Source organism: Camelus dromedarius, chromosome 26, assembly GCF_036321535.1.
Source record: "Camelus dromedarius isolate mCamDro1 chromosome 26, mCamDro1.pat, whole genome shotgun sequence".
Lineage (NCBI taxonomy): Eukaryota > Metazoa > Chordata > Mammalia > Artiodactyla > Camelidae > Camelus > Camelus dromedarius.
In genome coordinates, this window is record NC_087461.1 from 14,337,353 (window position 1) to 14,353,614 (window position 16,262).

Sequence of the window (16,262 nt, forward strand, 5' to 3'; positions counted from 1 at the left end):
GAATATCTTAAAAAAAAAAAAAAGTACATTTTCTTTAGCAAACGATTGATTAAGAAGTTGGATGATCTTAGAAATAAGAAAACATGGTTTCTTTTTGTTTCTTTCATATGAAAAAGAAATTAGCAACTGCATAAGGGGGAAATATGTGAAAGGTCTTGATGCAGACATGCACAAACTAAAGGTAACATTGTTCTTAGCAATGGATCTAAAAAAGAGGAAAGATAATCCATTGGTCCCTGAAACCTGGACTATTCTGAAAATGGGATAGATTCAGATATTCAGATTTTAATTCTTAGAAGCAACTTATGGACAAAGGACAGAAGTGAGTTTTGTTTTTGTTTTTGTTTTTGTTTTTAATGTACTGACAGACTGTAAATGTTACCATCTTTAATTACCTAAAAATATTGGAATAGGGGTAACAGGGTAAAGAAAGAAAAGTAAAGGACAGAAGATACCATTTAAAATGTATGGGTATAAAAATCCAGGTAACCAATAGAAAAATTTTACATATTATTAATAATACAGTAGCTAGAGTAGAGAAAGGAAACATGAAATAAAAAGAAGCTAAATTCCACATCTGTCATATCAGAGAAGCCAATGATGATTTTATTTCCTAAAACTTATAATCCCAAGTTTCCACTGATGATGCTCTTCATTGGAGATGCACCCCTGCCTATACTTTCTTTCCTATGGTGCAAAGTCTGCCTCCTCCAAATTCATGTTCAAACGTTTGCAGTGTCTCCTCTGGCTCTTCCAATCTCACTTCTGTATCCTGTGCCCCTAACTGGCAGTTTCTGAGCAGCCCCTGACCTGACATCTGAGCCCTCACCATAAGAGGCAACAAAGTGTGTCAGGAAATGCCAGATGCCAAGACCTGCCAGCCACCAGCTTGAGAGAGGTCTGACCTTCAGAATGTCATCCCAGGCACACCAGTGAGGAAAGCAGTGCTTTGCCTGTGAGTTTGCCTGCGGTGCCTCTGCCCTTAGTCTCCTGCTGTCTGTGCCTGGAAAGGTTTTCCCTGTACAGATCTCAGCCGGGGAGCAGAAAAAGCACCCAACTGATTTATGAAAGAAATTCTAGATTTTCAGTCTCCACTTCCCTCACCTCTCAACTGTTCCACTTTATTCATTCACATTCAAGAATGGGGCAACTATAATTAGCTTATTCTTTGAGTAAAATCTCATTAGAGAATTTGGAAAACCCAAGTTCCCAGAGCTAAAGGAGGCAATGGGCAGGAAGGAGAAAAGAAAAATGGAAAATAAAGAAAATAAGAATACATCCACAATCTACATATTACTACAGGCTAGGAATTTTTAAAGCACTTAATGTGTTTCTGTATTTTAAGCATTTATTGAACACTTTCTGTATACTTTACTTATCTTCTTTGTCAGCCTCCCTCTGGCTACATTATAGTAACATTGACTTCCTTTCTGCTTTTAGAGCATTTGAAGCTCATTCCTATCTCAAGGGCTTTGCTCTTGCTGCTCTCTTTCTCAAGGATGATTGCCTAAGCTTGTTTCTTTCTTGTCTGTCTCCTTCTCCTCCTTCATTTAACTCAGTCAGCATTTTAAGGAAGTCTTCCCTAACTGCCATATTTACTGCAGCCCACCTTACCTCTCAGCCATTCTTTACCATATTATCTTATTTATTTCCTTACAGCATTCATTTCTACCAAGAATTACTATATTTTGCTTGTCATCTATGTCCCCCACTCAAAAAATCCATGAGGACAGGGATTTTTGTCTGTCTTTTTTACTGTTATATTCTCAATACCTATACCCCTGGCCTGGCACATGTTACATACACCATTTTTTAAAAAAGAATAACACATTCCAGACATTATGCCAAAGTCTTTACATATATAAGATCATTTACTCTTTACATTGTGCTCTATGCCCTTTACAAATAAAGAAATTCAGCCACAGAGGGAATAAATAATGTGCCTAGTATTACACAGGAAGTAAAGTGGAAGCTCATAGATTTAAATCTAGGTTTATAGTCCCCAAACCCTTCTTCTTAGGCACTATTCTATACTTCCTGAAATATGCAGGCAATTTCTAGAGGCAGTGAATATGAGAGGTCATGAAATGTGGTCCTTGCCCCTGAAGGACATGTATAACTAGTTGAGGAAACAGGATGTTTACATAAAGAAACAAATTGTAACAAGAGGCAGCTGCTCTCATGATAGTCCCTGTTTTAAAGGTGAGAAATCAAAATATAATCCAAAATAAAATGAGGGAGAAACAGCATGCAGCTCAGTGGCTCACCACTCCAGTGCTCTTGCCTGTGATGTCCTTGCCTTCATAACCTGCTAGTCATTCTGCCTCTGCCAAGGGTCATACACAACACTGGAATGCTTCAGGACTCAGAATGGCCTGCAGCCAAATGTTTTGGATGACTAAAACTGAAGTTGCAAAGCATTTACAACTTTTAATTTTTACTCTTAGAATCTGGTAAAAGGAATTAATTATATGTATTTCAACCTTATCAAATACTGTACTTTTTCCCAAGTTTGCTTCTAGATTATAAAGAGTTTTGTTTTTGATGTAGACTTCTGAAACTATCCTTACATCATCTCATTCCCAGGGTCTGGAGAGGACCTAGGAACTTACCAGCAGGCTTTTTACATGATCCTGATACCCAGTCAAGTTTGGGGTCAGTGAATAATGAATGTAACTTAAACTTTTACTTGATGACCCAGGGTCTCTCCGTACCTGTTATTTAACTACACATTCACTACAGCCATAGCTAGTGCAGGTGATGGTCACCACTCCCCTGGGTCTCAACTTCCTCACCTATAAAAGTAAAAATAAATTGGATTACATGATCTCTAAAATCCTTCTTACTGCTAAAATTCTAATTCTTCAAAAAGGAGCTTCCCCATGACATTTACTAGAATATTGTTTATTTAAAGAATGCCCCAATTGTTATTTGCCTCTTTCTCAAAAAAAAAGTGGAAAGACAAATACATTTCTAAGTAACTGTCAGAGGGCCAATTATGAGGGCTTTCCCTCAAAACTAATTATTAAGTCAATACCTAAAGCAGCTTGCTCAAAAGTTTGCCTTATCCAGAAAAATAATAATCTTCATCCTTCTTTTCATGGGCCTTGGACTCATCCTTCAACATTCCCAGCATTGTCTCTCATTTCCCTGTGGTCAGCACAGTGTACAGCAGCCCGCTCCTCATTCCTTGCCCCAGCTGCTCACGTATATTACATATTTATGGGAAGAAGTAGTCATGTATCAGTTTGTGCTAAGGTAATTTGCACTGTGAAGCCTAAACATTCTTTTCCATCATGTGGTCATTATTATTTTTAAAGATTTTTTCTGCCTTAGGATTCTAGAAATTACTAATGTTAAAAACTGTCTTTAAACATGTTAAAGCCTTAAGTAATATTTATGTAACATGTCATTTTAATTATTTTTTTCCTAGGAAACCCCATTTATAATACATTCAAACTCTGAACAACTTCTAGTCAAATCAATAAGGTCAAAGTGGCAAACAGAGCATCTTAAAAATATGTATTATAATGTACTAATATTCCTTTAATAGGTTAAGCTCTGCATCAGCCTGATTGTACAGCTTTGACTTCCCGAAATAAAGCTCTGAAATGCATGCACAGTCAACCTGTTTTTATGATGATTAAACCTTTAGGAGCTTGATTCCTCACTACTTACTGAAAAGAATAATTCAGTTTCATCAGAACTATGAGAGTACTCTGTGGGAAACAGAGCTTCATGAAAAAGTAAAACACTATTCCACAGCATCATAGATTGCTAATTGTTTTTCATCAGTTCATTCATCTCCATTTTCCCATCCCCACTCTTAATTTTTCCCTCTCTCCTCTCTTTGCCCTCCAGAGATTCATGCATACACATACACACATTTTCTTTTCAGAATGCATCCTTTAATGGGAAATCTTAAATATAATACATTTAGCTATACAAGCAGTAAAACCATGCTTAGCAATAAATTCTGCAAGTAATTTGGCCAGATGTTCTTTTTGAGCCCTAATGATATGTAAATGTGAATTAATATTCCTTTGATCTATCAAAATTTCCCACTTCTCGCCCTTGTCTGATTTCATGTATGCAGTGATCTTATGTTCCAGACAAATAGAAATGTGATCTGGCAAACTCATACACACATAGAAATACATATAGAACCCTTGAAATAAGGATAGCCATAGAATAGCATTTTATATATGTTCCCTCTACACCAGCAACCTTCAACCAGAGGAATTTTTATCCCCTAGGTGATACTTGGCAATGTTTGTAGACATTTTTGATTGTCACACTGGATGGGGAGGTTGCTACTGGCATCTAGTGGGTGAAAGTCAGGGGTGCTGATAAATGTCTTACAATAAACAAGACATCCCCTACAACAGGGGATTATCTGGCCCCAAATTTCAGTAGTTCTGAGGTGAAGAACCCCTACTCTACACAGTGGTCTGAGGCATCAAATAAGGGAAAAACCAAACTCTGCATTCCATTCCAGGCAGCTGTAAGAAAAGAAAAGAAAAGAAAAGAAAAGAAAAGAAAAGAAAAGAAAAGAAAAAGAAAGAAAAGAAAAAAGAAAAGAAAAGAAAAGAAAAGAAAAGAAAAGAACAAGACCACACTTCCACAATTCCATTTAAATCTCTTTAACCAAAACTACTTACATGGCTATACCACACAGCTTTTACTTCCACCCTGAAACCTCTAAGCACTTTAGAATGGAAAGACAGATCTGTTTCCTCTATTTTTAGTTTATAAGTGGTCTTTTATTCTCACTGTCCTGGACTTTTCCCCACAGCATGAGTGAAATGCTTTGCCAGATGGTGTGGGAAAGATTTTGATAATCATTACCTCACCTATTCTGAAAATAAAAGTTTCTGCAGCTTCTGGCCCAGTGTTTTGTATATTTCACATGTATTAAAAAGAAAGTGTGGTTATAGGTTCTAGCATAGCTTGTCTTTTTTAACAAAATTATTCATGAAGACCAATAGCAATCTAATTTATATACAGCAGTAAGGTGTAAGTCTAGATTTTTTTTTGCTGTTTCTATATATGCATATTTTGCTGCATCTTGAAAACTTATAGATGATAATAGAACTTTATAGCTCCAGAGACAATGGAATATGATTTCCCATTTTCTAATATCATAGGTCATCAAATAGAAGATGCCATTAATTTTAAGATGCACTATTATTACATTGCGTACCACTAAAAGAAAATGTATGCCAATTGGAAATGATGTACCCTCAGTCATAAGACATATCTCAATTTGAGAGATATCAAAATGTGAAAAAGGTCTATCTTAGAATTGATAAAATACATTATTCTGTATTACCTTTTCCTATTTCTCAGAGAAAAGCCATGTGTCATGTTATTCTATAAAAATCCTTCCACAATAATGTAATAAGGTATGCACAAGGGACAAAACACATAGGGAGAAAAGTAGGTTAAGGAAGTAAGCCAAAATTGTATGTAATTCTAAGTTTCCTTTAGGTTATAGGTGCACTGGTGGACAAGATTTTTTAATCCTATGTTGTCTTTTTTTTTTTTTTTAACCTTTTTCTAATTGATGTACAGTCAGTTTACAATGTTGTGTCAATTTCTGGTGTACAGCACAATGCTTCAGTCATACATGAATTGTGGGGAAAAGTTACAACAGATAGTGTAATGAATGAAAATTAACTGGATTTCAATTAATTATGAGTATTTGTTAATGGTAAAAGGGAAAGAGACTGCCGTCTTTGACAAAAAGGTAGGAAATCAACTTTTTGTTTGGGGAAAATAATCTTAGGGTCAGATCACATTTAAGCTAATCTGTGTTTTCTATAAATTCTACCTATAATAAATTCTTTCTATAATTCTACCTATATAATAAAACTAGATGAATCCTATGATTGCTTAGATGCACTATAATATTCTTTGGTATAAAAAAGAAAGTCATTGTCCTTATACTAAATTTGCTGTTTTAGAAAATGGGGGTGGGCAGGATGAGAAAGACTTTTAGCTAAGAAGATTAATTTTTTCTTGAACTGAAAAAGTATTTCATAGAACAGCTTATTCACTGAAGTTTTTTCATAGGTCCAGTTTTAGAAAGAAAGACTTATTAGATAAGTGAAATGCCTAGTCAAAGTAGAAATTACACCTAGAAAAGGTTTTTTGCTAAAAGCTGAAAAGTGAATAAGACCAAAGGATCAGGAAAACAAGGCAGTGCATATGCCATAGCTGTGTTGGGCAAGAGCCTAATAATGCTTTTGGCTGCAAAACCTCCCAAGCATAGTTCCAGGGCTGGTGAACTCCCTATTTGCACGTAGTGGCCACCAGGCTGCTGAAGTTATCAAAATTCCAATGTACCATTTTAGTAATTCTGTTTAACCCTGTGAACATCAATGCAGAACTGAAGAGAGAAAACACACAAGGCGCTAATGCTTCCTTATCAACCAAATGCAAAATAACACCAACATACTTCTCAGCATCCCGGTATATTACAAATTCAATAAAACACAGTGCTTGTTGGAAAAGGGTAGCCTTAAAATCCTCAACAGTGAACAACAAACTGCTGCTTTTCTGAAGTTGAAAGTAAAATTTGACTTATCCGGGAGCTGAGTCTGTAAAATCACTCTAGTGAGGGCATTAGTTCCCTCCCCGGAGGGTAGGCCTAAACTCTTGTCATTTACTTAGCAGTCTTGGAAATCCCATTTCTGCTTCCGAATGCATGTTCTAGAAAGTGGCAAGAAAGTGCTGTAGCACTGTTTCATCACACTAAATAGCCTTCTTTGAAGATGTAAAGCCAACTAGAGAGGTAAGTCAAAGACAGGTTGTTCTTTTAAGAGTAAGGAAAGAAGAGGGGAGGGTGTAGCTCAGTGGTAGAGTGCATGCATAGTATGCATGAGGTCCTGGGTTCAACCCCCAGTACCTCCATTAAAATAAATAAGTAAACCTAATCCCTCCCTAAAAAATTAAAAAAAATAAAATAAAAAGAGTAAGGAGCTTTAAGATGCCTAAAGATTGGTACCTTGAGGGAAATTACACAAGTATATTGAGGCCCTTGATTCAGAAACCTGTGAAACAGGTTGTTGAATTTTAAGTAAATTTATTCTTATTTTGAAATGGAGTTCTCATCTCCATTAGTGTATATACTTAATTCAGTGTACATGGAGAGGGCTTTCTCTAAATATCCTGTGAATAAATGACCATGATAAAGTCAAACACTGAATATATATGAACATGATCCCCATTTAAATGAGCATACATTAACTGATTTCAGCATTATAATCAGAACTTCACAAGTTAAAGTGACACATTTAATTATGTATATAGTCACAGCATTTAAATTGAAAGGAACCAACAAGTAACCTAGTCCAACCCCTTTTAATTTACAGATGAGGAAACCAGTTTAGAAAGGCTGCCCATGGTAACACCATAGTCAAGGGTGTGGTCCAGGCTAGGACCAACATCTTCTGTCTTCGAGGCCAGTATTTCTTCCATGATCCACTATCATTACAGGCCATCAAAATAATTAGGAATGAAACTAAACCATTATATACATTATGAATTACTATAAATCATATGACTTTAATACAGCTAAACTAAGAAAGCGTATGTTTGGATAGGGACAGTATTTAGGAAGATAGAAGCTATGATACAAAATATATACTGAGCTTTCCATGTGATGACAGTTCTTCACTTAGTCTTTTTCGAATCCCAAAGGAGATACACTTTACTATTCACAGTTTACAGATGAAATAATTGAGACTGAAAAGTCTCAATAGCAAAAGTCCATCTAAAAACTCTTTGATCCATTACCCAGGTAGACAACTCTGTGCTGTACCTGCAGGTTACCTCTTCAACCACTACCAGTACCCACGAGAGACATAAGACATGGTTGGCCTAGAGCAAGATGGTAATTTCTCTAATGCTGTGTGAATCATCCTCTTTTGTTGAAAGCAGAGATCTGTACCAGAATCTCTGATGGAGGTGTGTGGGCATATGTTTGTGAAGGAGAGAAAGTGAAGTGACCCCTCAGGAGTCAATGACTCAGTGACACCAATGTTCATTACATTAGTTTCTAAAAAGGGGTTTCCACACTATTGTGATCTTTCCTTCATTACCCGATTGCCTTTTTTTTTTTTTTTTTAACCAAACTTCTGGTCTGACATTCACTTGGTTTCTTCTTCTGCATGTTACACTCCTATCAGTATCATTTCCACAAGATACTGCATTTATGTGTATCAGCACTGTTTCCAGAGCTGCCTTGTGGCCCATTTGGGTAGGCCACTTAAGAACTCATAGAACAAGGAGTTATAAAGGTATCTGGATATCATCAAGTCTATTTCCACATTTTAATTGTGCAGAAACTGTCAGGTAACACAGCCAGTCAGAGACAAAACTGGGACTTGTGGCAAAGTTGTAACTGAAGTCTAATACTCTTCTCTCTATATAACATACTTGATTACATGATTGGTCAAAAAGAACAAGTGTCTACCACTTATTTGGCCAAATATGTTCATTATTTCAAGCCAATACCATGTTACATTCTTTAATAACAGAATAAAAACAAAATTGGTGATCAAGAGATAGTGGCATAAGGTAGTAGAAAGTACAGCCTCATGACTAGGTAGATCTAAATTTGATTCAGGCTCCCTAATTCACTAGCTATGTTCCCTTAAGCAAGTTGCTCAGCTTTTTGAAGTTCTAACTACCTGAGAATACTAAAAATTAAATGCAGTGGGATTTATATCTAAAGTATCTGACATGTAGTAGATGCTTAATATGTATCAGTTCCCAATAATTCTAACCCACCCCAAAGAGCCTAACTCCACCCTAGCAAATTCCTTTAGCCCTTTGGGTCTGTTTCTCCACTGTGCAATGAGAAGAGGAAAGACATCAAATGAATTCCAAAATCCCTTACTGCTCATCAAGTAAGAATTAAGTCTCAAAGTTTCCTTTACCATAATTTAAATTCAACAAACACTTGTATTCATCCTAGGCACTGAACATTTCCAGCCACCACCAGGAAGGTATCTATGGTTTAGCAAAATGAGATCCAATTCCATAGTACTTTAAGTTCCACACAGAAAAATTAATATGCAAAACTAAAAGACTTAACTTTAAAGAAAACTCTATGAAGACATCACAAACCTAACGTGATAAATAAAAGTAATTTAGGGTATACCTTAAATTATTAGTCTCACTTTTTTTTTTTTTTTTTTTTTTTTGCTGGAATGGAAGATGAGACCTAAAATATTTACACTGTTAAGCCTATAACAAAAGGCTCACAAGCCATTTAGGTAAAGCAACTAATGCCACTTTTGGGGGGGGAAGAAAAAGAAATGAGCAGTAAATTTCTCTTCCCATGGGAGTTTTATGCCAGGCCTTAGAATTTAAGAAATTTGTATCATTCTGAAACAGAGGGGAATAAAATTTATTCTGAGAGGTGTTTTACAGTGATAAGCATTAATATAAGACAATAATTGAGCATGTTCTACACATTACTTTTGAATTTCATGTATCGGATTTATACTCTCTAAAAATAAAATGTAATTTAAATGCTTGAATCTTGTATGCTAGACCTGAGGAAACTGTAGCTGAAATATTAACTGAAATTAAATGAAAATCTTAACTACAAAGTTTCTTCTCTTCTTCCATGAGGAAATCATTACCAATAGATTTTTTGATACTGATTTTTAAAAGCCTTATTTTTGCAAATAACATTCTGTAGATTCAAAACGTATTTAAAATCATGATTAAGAGCTCCCATGGCTTCCCAAAATTCATTTGTGGTTTACCCTGTTACCATACCTGTCATATACTATTCACTTACATTATAAAATTTTAGAATACACATCTTAGATGATAAAACATCAACAATATAAAAGACCTTTGCCTTTTATGAGTTTGAAGAGACAGAAAAGACACATTGAAATATTTTTTCTTAAATGTTTGAAGTAAACAATATAATATTTTTTAAAAAATCAGCTGCTGTATAAACAGCTCATACAACTTAATAAAAAAACTAACCATCCAATCCAAAAATGGGCAGAAGACCTAAGCAAGCAGTTCTCCAAGGAAGGCATACAAATGGCTAGTAGGCACATGAAAAAATATTCATTATCACTAATTATCAGAGAAATGCAAATCAGAACTACAATGAGAGATCACTTCACATCAGTCAGAATGGCCATCATTCAAAAGTCCACTAATGATAAATGCTAGAGGAGGTGTGGAGAAAAGGGAACCCTTCTACACTATTGATAGGAATGTAGTTTGGTGCAGTTGTTATGGAAAACAGTATAGAGATTCCTTAAAAAAACTGAAAATAGATTTTCCATATGATCCAGCAATCCCACTCCTGGGCATTATCCAGAAGGAAATTTAATTCAAAAAAATACCTGCACCCCAATGTTCATAGCAGCACTATTTACAATAGCCAAGATGGAAACAACCTAAATGTCCATTGTCAGATGACTGGATAAAGAAGTTGTGGTATATTTATACAATGGAACACAATTCAGTCATAAAAAATAATAAAATAATGCCATTTGCAACAACATGGATGAACCTAAGATTGTCATTGTAAGTGAAATAAGCCAGAAAGAGAAAGAAAATACCATACGATATCACGTATGTGGAATCTGAAAAAAAAAAAAAAAAAAGACAAACTCATTTACAAAACAGAAACAGACTCACAGACATAGAAAACAAACTTATGGTTACCAGTTGGGGAAGAGATTAGGAAGGGGTAAATTGAGAGTGTGAGATTCACAGATACAACTACTATATATAAAGTAGATAAACAAGTTTCAACTGTACAGCACAGGGAACTATATTTAGTATCTTGTAGTAACCTATAATGAAAAAAATATGAAAATGAATATACGTATGTATATGTATGACTGAATTATTATGTTGTACACCAGAAATTGACACAACATTGTAAACTGACTATATTTCAATTAAAAAAAAAATCAACAGCTGTTTTATATGGGCTTTTTTTTTTTTTTTTTTTGGTCCTAAAAGATGATAGAGAGTAAACTATGCCCCCAACATAAGTTGTGTGCAGAGGTCCAGAGAGCCACAGAAATGTGCTTTAAGCATGTATTTATGGCAAGCATAGTGTGAACCAGAGGCAGATGGCCTGGATCCTATTTCTGTTGTTAAAAACTTGATATGCGATTTTTGGGCAAGTCACTCCACCTTTCTGATCTGCTCCTTTATCTGTGAAACAGGAGGAACCATCTGACCTAGGATTTCTTCCAGTTCCTATAATTAACATCTGTGTGAATCCTCAATACTGCACCTGAGGGGCACGGGACATGGGCAGAAGCACTCACAGGAGAGCGCTTACTCTGCTGGTCATGCATGCTGCCAGGAGGGGCCAGAATCTGTAGAGAGCCAGACACTAAATGGCCTGGCTTCATGCCTTGGCCAAAGAACACCATTGATGACTATGACGGCACTTAATGAGACTCAGCCAGAAGAAACAAACTATTTTCTGAACATAGTCCAAGAACTAGGTAGGGGGTATGTAAGCCTCCACAACCTCAGACCCCTTGTGTTTCCAGTCTTTTATCTTGGATAGCAGAAAGCCTGAGTTCATTTAGGTGACCTGTACTTTCTAAGCCTTAAGAGAAATACTTCTGAAAATAAATGGTTCTTCTCCCCAGCCCCTTGTCTGACCCTTGAAAATACATATATTTTTACACAGCAGCTATAATACATGCAGCACTCTTAGGGCACCTTCATTAAACAGGTTAGCATAGTGGTTAAAAGTATGAAATGAGCACAAATCCTGGCTCTACTACTTAGCTGCTTTGTGATCTTGGGAAAGAAACTTACTCTCTCTGTTCTTCAGGTTCCTTTTTGGTAAAATAGGGAAATTAATAAAACCTAATTTCATAGAATGTTGTGAGGATTGATCAAGATAATGCATGCAAAGCAGTTAGCATGGAGCGTAACATAAAATATATGTTAGTAAGAGATAGATAGATAGATAGATAGATAGATAGATAGATAGATAGATAGATAGGATCCATCTTTCAATCCTGGGACCTGGGACTCCCTGAAAAGGCTTATGTGAAGGCCAAAAGCAATTTTCTGGAAGTAAATGGCATCTGCTTATCTCTCCTCTTCTGAGCAAACAATATGGCAAAGACTCAAAGCTTGGCTCAGCTCTTACTAATAGGATCCTGCAGGAATCAGGAGGAAATGAGATTATCCTTAAAGTAGGAAAGAGTTATGCTGGTTTAAGACAAGATCCTTGTGAAAGAGATAGAAGGACACACAGAAAAAAAAAAAAACATTTAATATGGTCCTACAGAATCAAAGGAAAGGGATTGCTTTTCATTTATGCCTTTTCAAGCATTGCCAGTATAAATCTGCAGAATTTTATAACTGGATGGCTCCTTCGAGACCATCTAGTTTAACTCCCTTACTTGATAAGTAACTGAGGCCCAGAAAGATAAAGCAACTTATTTGAGGTCATTCAGCAGTAAATGACAGTGCCAAGACAAACAAGCTGACTCCTCCCATTTGCCCACCCAGTGCTCCTGCTGGTATCTTCCACCAAGTCATCATCCTGTCTTTGTGCCAAAAGGGCATTAAAACTCGCACACACACACACAGTTTCTCACTTTTGCCCAGTTTCCCAAGAGGTAAAGAAGCAGCTCAACCCCTAAAACCTTCTTCCCACTGGGATTTGAGGAGGATTCCAATCTGTACCCTCTCCCAGGCCCTCTTTGGAGTTTCTGCTCTCCTTTGTGTTCACGTTCACTCTTAAGGGCTCTTAGGAGTTCCTCACCCCAAAGATCATGTACATCTCAGAGCATAAGTTACCACCTGCTAATTTGCAACTTTGCACCTTCCCACAAATGCTATACCTTGAGGCAGGAAAATACAGAACTATTATTGTTTCCTCCAAGCTCCCTAATTGAATTCAGTGAGAACTGATCCCTACCTCCCTAGGATAACTCAACCAGGTTTGTTTATATAGTGTCTGTATGTGAAGGGCAGGAGAAACCTTAGGTATGCCTAACTCTGAAAGCAGGAGAAGGAGGGCACCAAGGAATAGGAGATGGATTGGGGGAACGAGGGAGATGAGTAGAAGGAACACTGTGACCAAATTGCAAAGTCTGGATCCTGGGGACAGCTATACTGTGAGACTGACTCACTGCTGAGGAGACAGAACTGCCGAGGGGATTGCACTGTTTTCATTATGTGCTCTGGTAACTGACTAACAACAAACTGGCGCCCCCAAACTACACACGTAGGAGGAAGCGGGCAAAGGCTATCCCGAAGTAGCAGAAACAATGAACTCTTTTTCCTCCCTCTCCCTTTTCCACTCTCATGAGATGCTTGTCACTCTGCACCTTGCTGCGTACCCTGAGCTCACCAGATTTCGGTGCATCATCCCTGTCAGAGAACTCTCTCTGATCTCTGGACGGTTAGAAAGAAACGGCATATCTCAGCTCTACCAAGAGCTGCCCATCCTTTGCCCCTTGCCGGGGAACTGATCTGAGAGAACAGCTTTCGCAGAGTGTTTGAAATTGACAAACGCGGGGCGCTTCTTGTCCCTAAGCACATAAGCCTGCCTGGGGTGTCCCTCAGCCTGGGTCTCTGCTTTGAGAGTGGGAGGCGTTAAGTGTCACAGCCATGCATTCCTTCCCCACACGCTCAACTAACCATGAAACCGGAAGGAAGGCGTTGCTTTTATCTTTTTTCCCTCCCTACCTGAATTCCGGGACCAGGTTAGGCTGCAACCCGTAGAAAGCAGCGGAGAGAGTGACCAGCCACCCAGGCTTGTAACTCCCATTCTCGCACTCCAGATAAGGCGGGGACCACTTGACATGGCTCTTGTCCCTGCTAAGCCCGTCCCTGCGCCGCCAGCTATGGCCCAGGCCCCGGGGCCCCTGATTGGAGCCGCGGCGGTGTAAGTGGGTCCTCCACTTGCGCCGGAGGCCGTGGAACCACTCGGTCTCCAGCGTCGCGTTGGCCAGGTGGTGTGCCGAGGAGGACAGGTCCTGGAGCAGTATGCGACTCTCCTCGCGTGTGGCCTGGAGGAAGACCTGCGGGGCCGGTGCGGACAGCGACTCCGTGCTGAAGGTGATGGCCGCTCGGGAGATGCTGGGCTCACCCTCCAGGAGGCTCCGCACTAGTGCCTGGTACCACTCCAGGTCATCCTGCAAGTTCTGCTCCCGCGACTTATTGCTCTGCAGCATCATGTTGAGGAAGTTGGTGGCGTGTGTCAGCGTGTCCAGCGCCCCGTGCAAGGAGGGATGGGAGCTGTCTAGGGCAGGCGACTTTCCCGGCAGGCCCGCCAACTCGTAGCGACTGGAGCAGTTGGCTCGCTTCAGCTGGTGGGAGTCCCCGGTGTAGAGGTAAGAGGCCACGTCCATGGGCACCTCCTCGGCGAGTTTCTGCGCCAAGATGGTGCCGTCGGTGGAGCGGCTCCAGGGAGCTGAGGGGTCTGAGGCAGAGGCTCGAGCCGACTGTTGGGAGTGCTGCTTCGCCCTCAGGGTCCTCTCGCGAGGGGAATCCGGCGGACCTGGAGGGTCGCGGCTAGCGCCAACAACTCCCAATCCCAGATGAACGAGCAGGAAGCAGAAGAGTAAGGGGTAAGCCATGGCTCCCATCTCCCTTGCAGAGCGGAGAGGGGTAACAGGAGGAGTCACTTTTAAAATTTTGGTCATCAGTCTATCAACAGTACGACTTTTACTAGGGGTCTTGCCCCTGCTCCAGATGGCACCTAGTCCAAAAGGACTTTAAAGTAAAAATGTTACGAAATACGCCTGGCTGACTAAGCTACCGTCACAGGAAATCAAATCACCTGTGGCAACGCTGGCATTGGGTCCGCTCGGGGTTACGCACCTCGCAGCCTTGAGCCGAAAAGGTTACATCCCCTCTCGCTGCCGCCAGCTATAGTTAGCCTGCTTACGTCTTTCTGCTCAGCAGCTTCCACCGCCGCTTTCATTGAGGTGTGTTCGAGAGCTGCTGCTGCTGCTGCTGCTGCTGCTGCCGCCGCCGCAGCCGCCGAAGACGCTGCTCCATCAGCTCACCCGTGGCAGGTCGTTCCCGCCTCCCGGCAGTGGCTCCTCCTCATTCGCTTTGCTCCAAGGCGCGGGACGCGCGCACACGGACCCGCACCGCGAGCGCAGCAGCGAGTCCCAGAGAGCAAGGGTTTCTGTTAAGACGTTTGTCTCTCTTGAGCCGAGGGGGCCAGTCAGCTGGCTAATTGGAGCCTTCAGGTTTGGCCACAAACCGCACTTCTGCCTCTCCGTGCTCTCGGGAGGAAAGCCGGTTTAAAGAGGCAGCTTGGCCGCAACCAAACCCTTGTAGGGCGGCTTCGAGTAGTCTTGCTCCCTGTTTGGCCGGCTGCGCTGTCAATCAGCCACCTGCCATTTGTTGGGCTGGGCGGGAGTCCAGTGCCGAACCCTCCGCGGCTCGGAGGAGGCGCAGGAGGAGGCGGTGGCACGGAGTGTAGCCGCGCTGAGTCCTTTCAACCCACTCGCGTTCCCTGATGACTCGAGAACCCGAGTGGCGGGGGGAAGGGTGGGCGGGAGTGAGGGGATAAGCAAAGCTTGGCTGGCTCAGAGCGAAGGAAACTTGCGCGTACTGAGGAGGAGGGTGTTGGCGTCTTGCATGCTTAGTTAAAGCATCCTTTTTTGCCTGGAAAAGAGGGAGAAAGTAGTTTCATTGGAGACTTAAATCGGAGGGGAGGGATGTAGGATGGAGATGTGTCCTCCCGAGCATCTGCTCATTTTAGGCAAATTATCAAATCTTCCTCCTTGTTGTCGGTTAAAGAAATGATTAAACCCTGTTTGCCGAGGTCTTAGCTATAAGGGAGTAATGGAGACACCTACAGGCTGAACTTTAAGAAAAAGTGCCATATTTAAGGAACCTCTGAAAGGGCTGAAGGGGAACCTGTGAGAGTGTATGCACGTGAGGGAGACAACATGGGCAGGGTCAGGACTCGGACTGTGAGAGAATGAAAGAGAGTGAGTCTGTGTTGAGTGAGAAGGGAAGGCGTTCTGACTGGGAGTTCCTAGCATTAGTGGATGTAAGAACTAAAACATCTGGTTGGGGTATCCCAGCTGAAGAAAGAAAAGCTGAATAAGTATGCCAAGCCCCCCAAAAAATGATTGGAAAATCCCTTAACATAGCCTCATTGTTTTATTTGAAGCTTTCAGAGTATCTTCTGACATTTTCATTCTGGAAATACTAATTAGTGCTGGATAGGTAGTGTTTTATGACCTTGCACCTTCCATGTGCGC

General features: G+C 40.1%; 1 protein-coding gene across 1 annotated transcript in view; it reads right to left on the bottom strand.

The window, feature by feature from the left end:
* Positions 1–15,315, bottom strand: part of GPR158 (G protein-coupled receptor 158) — a 304,244-nt gene extending 288,929 nt beyond the window's left edge. The window contains exon 1 of the mRNA XM_064479408.1: positions 13,723–15,315. Within this exon, the coding sequence (XP_064335478.1) occupies positions 13,723–14,681 (959 nt within the window). The 5' untranslated portion in view covers positions 14,682–15,315. The remainder of the gene's footprint in view (positions 1–13,722) is intronic.
* Between the last annotated feature and the right edge of the window lie 947 nt (positions 15,316–16,262).